Source organism: Apodemus sylvaticus (genome assembly GCF_947179515.1).
Source record: "Apodemus sylvaticus chromosome Y unlocalized genomic scaffold, mApoSyl1.1 SUPER_Y_unloc_2, whole genome shotgun sequence".
Taxonomy (NCBI): domain Eukaryota; kingdom Metazoa; phylum Chordata; class Mammalia; order Rodentia; family Muridae; genus Apodemus; species Apodemus sylvaticus.
In genome coordinates, this window is record NW_026262996.1 from 1,099,586 (window position 1) to 1,112,317 (window position 12,732).

The following is a 12,732-nucleotide window of genomic DNA, read 5'->3' on the forward strand; positions in this document are numbered from 1 at the left end:
GAAGAGCCCCCTGTTAGATAGCCCCACAGGCAGTCTGCTACAGCCAGGGCTGCAGGCCTACAAGGAGAACTAAGCAACCCAGGGCCAAAAGAGGCAAACTCCATATAATCGCCCAGACCAACGAACACCAGGGATATCCAGATTGCAAAAGGCAAGCACAAGACCATAAGCAACAGAGACCAATATACCTGGGCATCATCAGAATCCAGTTCTCCCACAACAGCCCTGAATACAATACACTTGAAAATCAGGAAGCTGACCTAAAATCCTATCTCATGAAGATAGGAGTGCAGAAGAAAACACTGGTAAACAGGTGAAGGAAAAAAGTAATTTAAGACCTAAAAGTGGAAGGAGAAACAATAAAGAAAACACAAATGGAGGCAAACCTGGAAATGGAAAACCTGGGATGGAAGTGAGTAATATAAGTATCTCCAACAGAATACAAGAGATAGAAGAGAGAATATCAGATGCAGAAGATACCATAGAAGAGAGATAGACACAACATTGAAAGAAAATGCAAAATGCATAAAGCTTGTAACCCAAAACATCCAGGAAATCCAGGACACAATGAGAAGACCAAACCTAAGGATTATAGGTATAGATGAGAGTGAAGATTTACAACTTAAAGGACCAGCAAATATCTTCAATAAAATTATGGAAGAGAACTTTCCTAACCTAAAGAGAGAGATGCCCATGAATATACAAGAAGCCTACAGAACTCCAAACAGACTGAACCAGAACAGAAATACCTCCCATCACATAATAATCAAAACCCCAAATGTACTAAACAAACAAAGAATACTTAGGGCAGTAAGAGAAAAAGGCCAAGTAACATAAAGGAAGACCTATCAGAATCACAGCAGACTTCTCACCAGAGACCATGAAAGCTAAAAGATCCTGGGCAGATCTCATGCAGACTCTAAGAGAACACAAATGCCAGCCAAGGCTACTTTACCCAGCAAAACTCTCATTCACCATAGATGGAGAAACCAAGATATTCCATGACAAAACCAAATTTATACAGTATCTGTTCACAAACTCAGCCCTACAAGGGATAACAGGTGGAAAACACCAACATAAGGAGGGAAACTACACCCTAGAAAAAGCATGAAGGTAATGTTTCAACAAATCCAAAAGAAGATAGCAATACAAACATAATTCCACCTTTGATAACAAAAATAACAGGAAGTAACAAACACTTTCCCTTACTATCTCAAAACATTGATGGACTCAATTCCCCAATAAAGAGACACAGACTTACAGACTGGATATGTAAGCAGGACCCAACATTTTGCTGCCTATAGGAAACAGACCTCAGGCACAAAGATAGTCACTATTTCAGAGTAAAAGGTTGGGAAACAATTTTCCAAGCAAACAGTCCCAAGAAAGAAGCTGGAGTGGCCATTCTTGTATTGGATAAAATCAACTTTCAACTAACAGTTGTCAAAAAAGGAGGGACACTGTCCCTTCCCCCACAGCATTGAGCTGGACTTCTCAGCCCATCCCATCAGCTGCAAACATTCTGGGCTGGCAGCCCCCAGCCTTCTGCTTGTGTTATCTCTGGCCTTTGTTCCTCTGAGAACAATGCATGAAGTCCTTTAATCCCAGCAGGTGACCCGCTGAGAAGAGGAGCCAATGAGTTCTCGGCCATCTCCTTGAAGTTGGCGGGGGGGGGGGGGGGTGCGGCAGGGCTTTTCTTTAAAGGCTATTTATTGACTAAATATTAGTAAAAATCAGTCTTGATTGGTAAATGTCGTCCTGACTCATTTCTCTTTCGTTGCCTCCCCATTTATCCCCAGAATTCTCTTCCAGGTCTCCAGCTCACATGTGGCCGCTGGCGGCCACAGGACACTTCATAAAGGAAAACTCTACCAAGAAGAACTTTCAATTCTGAACATCTATGCTCCAAATACAAGGGTACCCACATTCATAAAGGAAACTTTACTAAAGCTCAAAACACACATCACACCCCACACAATAATAGTGGGAGACTTCAACACCCCACTCTTATCAACGGACAGATCATGGAAACACAAACTAAACAGAGACACAGCAAAACTAACAGAAGTTATGAACCAAAAGGATTTAACAGATATCTATAGAACATTTCATCCTAAAGCAAAAGAATATACCTTCTCAGCACCTCATGGTACCGTCTCCAAAACTGATTATATAATTGGTCATGAAGACCTCAACAGATACAGGAACATTGAAGTAATTCAATGCATTCTATCAGATCACCACAGTGTAAGGCTGGTCTTAAGTTCAAACAAAAACAATGAAGCACACGTGCACACACACACACACACACACACACACACACACACACACACTCAAACACGGATGTTGAACAATACTCTACTCAATGATAATTTGGTTAAGGCAGAAATAAAGAAATTAAAGACTTTTTAGAATTTAAAGAAAATGAAGTCATATCAGACCACACTTATGGAACACAATGAAAGCAGTACTAAGAGGAAAATTCATAGCTTGACAACACACCTGAAAGCTTTAGAACAAAAAGAAGCAAATACTCCCAAGAGGAGTAGACAGAAAGAAATAATCAAATTCAGGGCAGAAATTAACCAAGTAGAAACAAAAAGAACTCTCCAAAGAATCAACAAAAGCAGAGCTGGTTCTTTGAGAAAATCAACAAGATAGATAAACTCTTAGTCAGAATAACCAGAAGGCACAGAGACAGTATCCAAATTAATAAAATCAGATATAAAAAGGAAGGCATAACAACAGAAACTGAGGAAATTAAAAAAAATCAGATCCTATTACTAAAGCTTATACTCAACAAAACTAGAAAATCTGGATGAAATGGTCAATTTTCTAGACAGATACCAGGTACCAAAGTTAAAACAGAATCAGATAAACCATCTAAATAGTTATATAAGCCCTGAGGAAATAGAAGCAGTCATTGACAGTCTCCCAAATAAAAAAAGCCCAGGACCAGATGATTTTAGTGCAGAATTCTATCAGACTTTTGAAGAAGACCATGGCCTCCCATTTGAGATATGGACCCACCTACTCGCCTTCAAAATTCTTGACCCAGAGCCTAGCATGGTTGTGGTCTGATGCTCTAACAGCAGCTGACTGAGACAGATGCAGATAATTACACTCAACAACAGGACTCTGAGGTCAGGGACCCCTATGGAAGAGTTACAGGAAGAAATGAAGGAACTGAAGGGAATTGCAATCTCACAGGAACACTCACAGTGTCAACTAACCCAGATACCTCAGAGCTCTTAGGGACTGATTGCCTACCAAAGACCATACATGTCCAGGAACATGGCCTCTAGTAAGTAGAAGAGGACTGTCTTGTCTAGCCTTAGTGCAAAAGGATGCTCTTAATCCTGTAGAAACCTGATGTCCCAGAGTAGGAGGATGCTAGCAGCCTGAGCCCTCTGAGAAGCAAAGGAAGGGGGATAGGATGAGGAACTCATGGAGGGGAACCAGGATGGGGGACATTTGGTATGTAAATAAAATAATACAGAAGAAAAAAATGGAAATACTAATAGGGAGAGAACAGTTGAATAAGAAACTATTTTCTGCATTCAAATAGAAAAGGGCCTATAGGGAAAGATCAGTAAGCAAAATGCTGCCAGGCAAAATAGGAAATCTCATTTGTCAATACTGCTCTAAGTGACTGTATATTAAGCAATGGTAAGGCTTGAGGGTCACCTAGTTTAGCCAATCAATAATCTCAAGGTCCATTGAGAGCTCTAGTATCTCAAGAATTAAGATGAAGTACAACTGAGAAAAGATACTTAAGACTGGGCTCGGGACATGGCTCAATAGTTAAGACTTCTTTTCCAGAGGGCCTAAGTCCAATTCCTAGCAACTACATGGTGACTCACAGCCATCTGTAATGAGACCTCACACTGACTTTTGGTGTGTCTGATGAGAACAATGGTGTAGTCACATATATTAAATAAACAAATAAATCTTAAAAAATAGATACTTAAGATTGACCCATAACCTTACTGAACATGAATAACACAGATAACACAAATCTATCTCCACTAAGAGACATACTCTCTATCCCATCCCCAACACCAAAAAAACCCCAAAAAACAAAAAAACAAAAAAACAACCCCAAAATAAGTAACACACTCAATAATGCTAAATAAAAGGTAAATTCTTAAAAAAATTAGTTAATTTACAACTAATGCTAATTTTAAGGGCAAAAATCTAAACAAAGTTTAAAAGCTCTAGTTTAAATATTGACTCATTTTGAAATGAAGCTAATGGATTTTGTAATTATAATTATAAACTTTTAATTTTGATAAATCTGTAAAAAGTATTAAATATTAATATTAACGAAAGAAAAGAGATTACAAAATTTGTACCAATTATAACTTTCTAGAAAGTTTGAAAATTGGCTAAATATATAATTAAACACACAATTAAGAGAAAACTAAATCTAATGGAGAAATAATTCTGTAATATCAATTTGAAGAAAATGGAGGCATACTCACGAGTTTCCACTAAAGGGAGTGGATTGTAGTAACCTATCTAAAGGCTATTTGAGCTAATTTTTAGACTTAGGAAAAGTAAAATGAGTCATGGGAAAGATTATGTGAAAACATGGGAACTATATACCAGACATCTGAAACAAACTAATAAAAGTATAAGAACTAAGGTACTCTCAAGCAAGCTGGGATAGGGCCTTGAAAGGAATTACAAAATTTAAAAAAAACCAAGCACATGGAGAAAATAGTATAAGAAATGGTTCAATTTTCAACAAACCATGAGCTTATGGAAAAACATAACCCTTTCAAAAGAATAAAATCAGACAGACCTATCTAAAAAGTATTAGTATCAAGTACTGTCCAAGAACTACAAAAAATATGAACAAATATCTGAAGGTAACCAAAAAAAATCTATAAGCAAATTGAGTATATCAGTAAGGACAAAATTTAAAAAAGTCAATTCAGTAACTCTGTAGATAAAAATATAATTAAATATATTCAACATATGTTGTTCAAGAAAGAGGCATATTTATTAACTATGCATGATTTTAATCCATAAAGTCAAAAAGGAAAAGCTGTATAGAAAGTAAGGTATTTATTCACCAGGGAAACAGGGAAAAAATAAACAATATAAAGTCCAAGAAAATAAAGAGTTTTTATGAATACTACATAAAACCTTCCCTTTGGGGAAACAATATAAACCTAAGAAGCCCCATAATATCCATAAAGGACATTCATATGCCAAATCTGAAACCAAATCAATTTCAGGCATAAGAAGTTCTGAAGAAAAAACCTGAAGTTCCAAGGATATGTAGCCGAGGACTGCCTTGTCTGGCCTAAGTGGGAGATGATGAGTCTAATTCTGTTGAGAATTGAAGTCCCAGGGTGGGATACCTCTCAGAAGCAAGGGGAGAATGATAGTGGGTGGGGAGAACTCTAAAAGATGGGGCTGGGAGGGAGGGAATCATTTGGGATGTAAATAAATAAAAGAATTTACTAATAAAATAATAATTGAAATACAATATACAGATAAATCAATTTCATAAACTGAATGAAAGAATGAACTTCAATAATTATACACACTAATCTTTTACTAGTGAAAAATAGTGAACTAATAACTGAAACAACAGCTAGGTATATGACAAATACCAATAAGCCCATCACAAGTAATAGTGCATCAGCCTGGGTTTTAAAAAACCTTGTCTACAACAAAACAACCAAGACTCAAAATGCATTCTCTAAGAGCAATCATATTTCAACATCCAACTATCAATCAATGTGATTCAACACAATAATAGAATGAAGAACAGAAAAACAAATCTAAAATAGTTTCTAGTGATGGAAAAATAGTAACTAGCAAAATTAAACTATGTGAAAATAAAAATACTTAACAGAAGAAACTATTTCAACATAACAAAGATCAAACTACAAAAGAAAACTAATGTAATATTCAATGGTAAAACATAAAATGTTATCATTAGATATGCCTATTTTTACACTTCATGGTCAATATAACAGAAATCAAAGTTAAAGATATTGTATAAGGAGAAGTATTCAGTTAAAACAAAAATATGCACAAAACTTGATTTAAAGGTAGTATGTATCATTCTGTCTTCTCAGATTTTATTCTACGTAGTATGTGTAATTGTTCACATACTAAAACTATGTTATTCTTTGTAATATTTAAAAAAATCATTTGTTATTTTTATAAAGTTAAACTGGATTTGAAACACCAAAACATAAGTTAAATGTTCATATTCATGCTGGTGTTTAAACACGAGTGCAGTGTTTTTTTTTTTTCTTTTTAGATGTTCTGATGCACAACTATTTGTTTTCCTCTTCTTGTTTCATGAAAATGTTACAATTTTTACTACTATAAAGCAGAACCTATTTCAAGTTAAATAAAAGGCTACTTAATTCAACATTCAGAGGCTGAAAAACACTATGCTTTACTTCTAGGGAATCAAATTATAATAACTGCCTAATGGCATATGTTTCATGAAAAAAAAGCTGGATTTTTTTTCTTTTTGTTCAAGTGGTTTTCTATGTAGCCCTGACTGTCCTGGAATTTAAACTTGTCTGCCTCTGACTCCTGAGTACTGGGATTAAAGGAATATACGCCACTACCACCCAGCAAAACCAGGAATTTAAATGTCAGTTTATATTATCTAAAATTAATGCCAAAAAAGTTAATACACAATTTTTAAAAGAACAAATGGACATACCTTTGGCGAATGTAGGTCTGGAGAACAGGCAAAGAGTTCATCTTCAGGAAACTGAAGACTTGAGGACACGGATTCACATGGACGTGCACCATTATAGACATGAAATTTGCAATGAGGATTTAAAGCCATTGCTAGAAGTTCTAGAAATGGAAACCAGTCCTGAGACAATTTGGCCACACAAAGCTCCACTAGGCGATGGGTATTATTAATAATACACCTCTGTTAAACAAATAAAAGGTAAGAACAGATTATAATTTCACATACAAAAAATTTTATTCTTGTAAATAATTTTTCCATTTATAAATTATCTTATTTTATACATTAATACTATGAATCAAATAACATTCATTAAATTAATATTTAATTTACTATAGTTTCATATTTTAGAACCACACACAAACTTAGCAGTAAGAAAATAGAGATAGGAATATTTCAAGCCATGCCAGACTACATACTGAGTCTAATGCTGACTAAAAATTAATTTTTTTGGATTTTTAATTTGTTTTGACTGTTTGGTTTTGTTTTTCAAGACAGGGCTTCTCTCTGTAGCCTTGGCTGTCATTTATTTTATAGACTACTCTGGCTTCAAAATCACAGAGATCTACCTGTCCATATATCCCAAATGCTAGGATTACAGGCATGTACTGCACAGCTATAAAATTTATTTTTTAACCTGGGATAACTTTTCTATTGATGTTTAGACAAAAGGCTGCTTACAACTATACATTTCATTCATAAGATGCATGTAACAATATTTTCTCACTATGGTATACTGTAGTCTACATGTAATAATTCTAAAGTCTAAAGAAATTCATTATCCATTACAAAGAAAATTTGAAATCTAAAGGTGCAATTCAGAGGTCACACATAACTTTTAAAAGGTGCACAAACATATATGTATACATACATGTGTACATACATACCAGACAGACACATGCATGCCTTGGTCATGTTGGATAATATTTAAGCTAAATTCCAGCTATTAAATTATTCATGTTTCACAACTTCTGATTAATTGCATTTTATAACTATCTGCTTTGCCATTCAGTAATTTATTAAAAAGATAGCTATATTATCCTTAAGAAAATTTAATTCTTAGAATGGATTGATAGTTTTCTAAATTATTTTGTTCCTTGAGTGTTCATATTTACTTTTGCTGGCTGAGTAAACCTAAGATCAATCTCATAACACAAAATTTTGTTTCTACTTTATCAGTGTCAAAACTAAAATTTGAATTTCTAAACTGTGTGACTACTGAATTGTGGTATATTTCATACAAGAAGTTAACTTTTTATCTCTCAGGTAAATCTTTGTATACCTTTTTTTTTATTTCTACATTTAAACTGTTATGCTGTTGCATCATTTAGTGTTCCACCTATACATTATTTATTCAGTGTTCCAGCTATACATAATTCCCCTTTCTAGATAAGTATTTTTAAAAATAAACACAATAGTGGCTAACTATTAGAATCAACAGTATCACAAATTGGGTAAATTTTACTGTCAGAAGTCATTTAATGCTCAACTTCATTAGTCATTAGGGAAATGCAAATCAAAACAACCCTGAGATTTCACCTTACACCAGTCAGAATGGCTAAGATTAAAAATTCAGGAGACAGCAGGTGTTGGCGAGGATGTGAAGAGGAACACTCCTCCACTGCTGGTGGGATTGCAAATTGGTACAACCACTCTGGAAATCAGTCTGGCGGTTCCTCCGAAAACTGGGCACCTCACTTCCAGAAGATCCTGCTATACCACTCCTGGGCATATACCCAGAGGATTCCCCACCATGTAATAAGGATACATGTTCTACTATGTTCATAGCAGCCCTATTTATAATTGCCAGATGCTGGAAAGAACCCAGGTATCCATCTCCTGGCATCCTATCTGCTCCTGGTTGCTTCTACTGACTAGTTCCTATCTGGAGGAGGTCTGGTGGTTTCTGCTAGATCATGCCACTGCTGCTGACTCTTGTTTGCTATCCTGACACATCTGAACTGGAGTGCTGGTATCCTGACAAATGGGCCCGCAAACTACGTCTAAATTGGTCCACATCCCCTCATCCTATTGACCATCTTTCTTCCTTACTTTTGGACAGTGGACTAGAGAAAGTTTTAAGTATTTAAAAACCATTATTAAAAGTAGGTTTAACATTTGAAATGAGATTGGTGCCCTCTATGGGTGTATCTGAGGACACTTGCAGTGTACTTATATACATTAAGCAAATAAACAAACAAATAAATCTTTTTTTAAAAAGTAGGTTTAACAAAGAATTAAAAAATGCCATTAAAACAAATATTTACACATTAAAAAAAATGTAGGTTTCACAATTACGCTGATACCAAAACCACACAAAGATCCAACAAAGAAAGAGAACTTCAGGCCAATTTCCCTTATGAATATCGATGCAAAAATACTTAATAAAATTCTTGCCAACCAAATCCAAGAACACATCAAAACAATCATCCACCATGATCAAGTAGGCTTCATCGCAGGGATGCAGAGTTGGTTCAATATATGGAAATCCATAAATGCTATCCACTACATAAACAAACTCAAAGAACAAAACAATATGATCATCTCATTGGATGCTGAAAAAGAATTTGACAAAATTCAGCATCCTTTCATGCTTAAAGTCTTGGAAAAGGCAGGAATTCAAGGCCCATACCTAAACATAGTAAAAGCAATATACAGCAAACCTGGTAGCCAGCATCAAACTAAATGGAGAGAAACTTGAAGCAATCCCACTAAAATCAGGGACTAGACAGGGCTGTCCCCTCTCTCCATATCTTTTCAATATAGTTCTTGAAGTTCTAGCTCGGGCAATTAGACAACATAAGGAGGTCAAGGGGATACAAATTGGAAAGGAAAAGTCAAATTATCACAATTTGTAGATGACATGATAGTCTACTTAAGTGACCAGAAAACCTCCACCAGAGAACTCCTACAGCTGATAAACAACTTCAGAAAAGTGGCAGGTTATAAAATCAAGTCAAGCAAATCAGTAGCCTTCCTATACTCAAAGGATAAGCAGGCTGAGAAAGAAATTAGGGAAATGACACCCTTCACAATGGCCACAAACAATATAAAGTATTTTGGTGTGACTCTGACCAAACAAGTAAAAGATCTATACGACAAGAACTTCAGATGTCTGAAGAAGGAAATCGAAGAAGACCTCAGAAAATGGAAAAACCTCCCATGCTCATGGATCGGCAGGATCAATATAGTTAAAATGCCATCTTGCCAAAAGCAATATACAGATTCAATGCAATACCCATCAAAATCCCAACTCAATTCTTCACAGAGTTAGAAAGAGCAATTATCAAATTCATCTGGAATAACAAAAAACCCAGGATAGCTAAAACTATTCTCAGCAACAAAAGAAAGTCTGGAGGAATCAGTATCCCTGACCTCAAGCAATACTACAGAGCAATAGTATTAAAAAACTGCATGGTATTGGTACAGTGACAGGCAGGCGGATCAATGGAACAGGACTGAAGATCCAGAAATGAACCCACACACCTATGGCCACTTGATCCTCGACAAAGGGGCTGAAAACATCCAATGGAAAAAAGATAGCCTTTTCAACAAATGGTGCTGGTTCAACTGGAGGTCAGCATGCAGAAGAATGCGAATTGATCCATCCTTGTCTCCTTGTACTAAGCTCAACTCCAAATGGATCAAGGACCTCCACATAAACCCAGACACTCTGAAGCTAATAGAAAAGAAACTGGGGAAGATCCTTGAGGACATCGGTACAGGGAGAAAGTTTCTGAACAGAATACCAATAGTGTATGCTCTAAGATCAAGAATTGACAAATGGGAACTCATAAAATTACAAAGTTTCTGTAAAGCAAAGGACACCATCAAAAGGACAAATCGGCAACCAACAAATTGGGAAAAGATCTTCACCATTCCTACATCAGATAGAGGGCTAATATCCAATATATATAAAGAACTCAAGAAGTTAGACTCCAGAAAACCAAACAACCCTATTAAAAAATGGGGTACAGAGTTAAACAAAGAATTCTCACCTGAAGAACTTCGGATGGCGGAGAAGCATCTTAAAAAATGCTCAACATCATTAGTCATTAGGGAAATGCAGATCAAAACAACCTTGAAATTTCACCTCACACAAGTCAGAATGGCTAAGGTCAAAAACTCAGTAGACAGCAGTTGTGGGCGAGGATGTGGAGAAAGAGCAACACTCCTCCACTACTGGTAGGGTTGCAAGATGGTGCAACCACTTTGGAAATCAGTCTGGCAGTTCCTCAGAAAACTGGACTTGAGACTTCCAGAGGACTCTGCTATACTTCTCCTGGGCATATACCCAGAGGATTCCCCACCATGTAATAAAGGCACATGCTCCATTATTTTCATAGCAGCCTTATTTATAATAGCCAGAAGCTGGAAAGAACCCAGGTGCCCCTCAATGGATGAATGGATACAGAAAGTGTGCTATATTTACACAGTGGAATACTACTCAGCAATTAGAAACAATGAATTCAGAAAATGTTTAGGCAAATGGTTTGATCTGGAAAATATCATTCTAAGTGAGGTAACCCAATCACAAAAGAATACACATGGAATGCAATCTCTGATAAGTGGATATTAATTAGCCCAGAAGCCCTGAATGCCCAAGGCACAAATTGTATAACAAATGACTCCCAAGAAGAAGTATGGAGAGGGTCCTGATCCTGGAAAGAATTGATCTGGCATTGTAGGGGATTATCAGGACAGAGAAAAGGGAGGGAGGTGATTAGAAAAGGGGTGGAGAGAAGAAGGTTTATGGGACATATGAGGAGAAGGGGGTAACTGGGAAAGGGGAAATCATTTGGAATGTAAACAAAGAATATAAAAATTATATATATATATATATATAAAGTAGGTTTAAAAAAATCTAAGCAAAAAAACACCCCTAAGAGTACAGAAACTCCTCCTTAAAACTCACATCATGCTTATTATTCAAAACATAGCAGTAATATTTTACAAACATAGGCTCATAAGAAAATAACATATAAAACTTAAATTCCCCTCATATTTAAAACTCACATGAATTTCAAACTTCCATCCACTCACTGCCTCATCCATGAGGATTTTGGTAAAAGACACAGTTAAAACATCTCGAAAAAACCGCTGGCATGCTTCACTTTTAGCATCAAGGCCTAAAAGGAAAAATAAATGAAAAATAAGCAAGATTGAAGGACCTGATGGGGTTTGAAGCCCCATAGGAACAATAATAACAATATCAACCAACAAGAGCCCCCCAAAGAGGTCCCAGGGACTAAACCACCTACCAAAGAGTACGTAAGTCTAGCTGCATATGTAACAGAGGATGGCCTTATGTCTGGTCTCAGTGGGAAGGGGTGTGCTTGGTCCTGTGGAGGCTTGATGCCCCATAGAAGGTGGATGCTAAAGAAGTGAGGTGGTAGGTTGGTGAGTACCCTCTTAGAGGGGAAGAGATGGGGGTATGAGATGGAGAGTTCCATACCCATGAGGGGGTATTAGAAGGGGGCATTATTTGAAATGTAAATAAAATTATTAATAAAAATACATTGTCAAGTAAAAAATAGGCTAAAATTTTTTTCAATGATCAAGTATGTGACTACACACTACACAATATTAGAATCTGGTATGGTTTCTAATCCATGAAGAATACTGTGGTGTTTAAGACAAAACGGCATTACCATTAAATTTAAAAAGACAGAATTCAGAAAAATAAAAAACTGTATAAAAATCATATCAAACCAAATAACTGGAACAGTTTGAAATGTTTCAAAATATACTGTTTCTTAACATATTCTGATGTCACTTAAACCCAAGCTCTAAAAAGAAGCCATCTCTACTTCACATGATCTCTAAAATAATGATAAGCACTTATAATCTGAATGTGAATCAGTACTAAATATGATTTAGGTTTTGTTTATCTTACACTGTTCTAGAAGATGCCCTATATATATGTGACATCTTCTGAATTAAGATCTGCCTACAATGGCTGGATAGATCAGTTAGAAAATGAATGTACTATT

The 12,732-nt window shown here is 36.0% G+C and overlaps 1 protein-coding gene across 2 annotated transcripts in view; it reads right to left on the minus strand.

The window, feature by feature from the left end:
- LOC127676064 (probable ubiquitin carboxyl-terminal hydrolase FAF-X) overlaps window positions 1–12,732 on the minus strand; it is a 132,560-nt gene that overhangs the window by 110,501 nt on the left and 9,327 nt on the right. For both annotated transcript variants that reach the window (XM_052171989.1, XM_052171990.1), the window contains exons 4-5: window positions 11,756–11,868; window positions 6,704–6,922 (exon numbers count right to left, since the gene is read on the minus strand). In XM_052171989.1, the coding sequence (XP_052027949.1) occupies window positions 6,704–6,922; window positions 11,756–11,868 (332 nt within the window). The remainder of the gene's footprint in view (window positions 1–6,703; window positions 6,923–11,755; window positions 11,869–12,732) is intronic.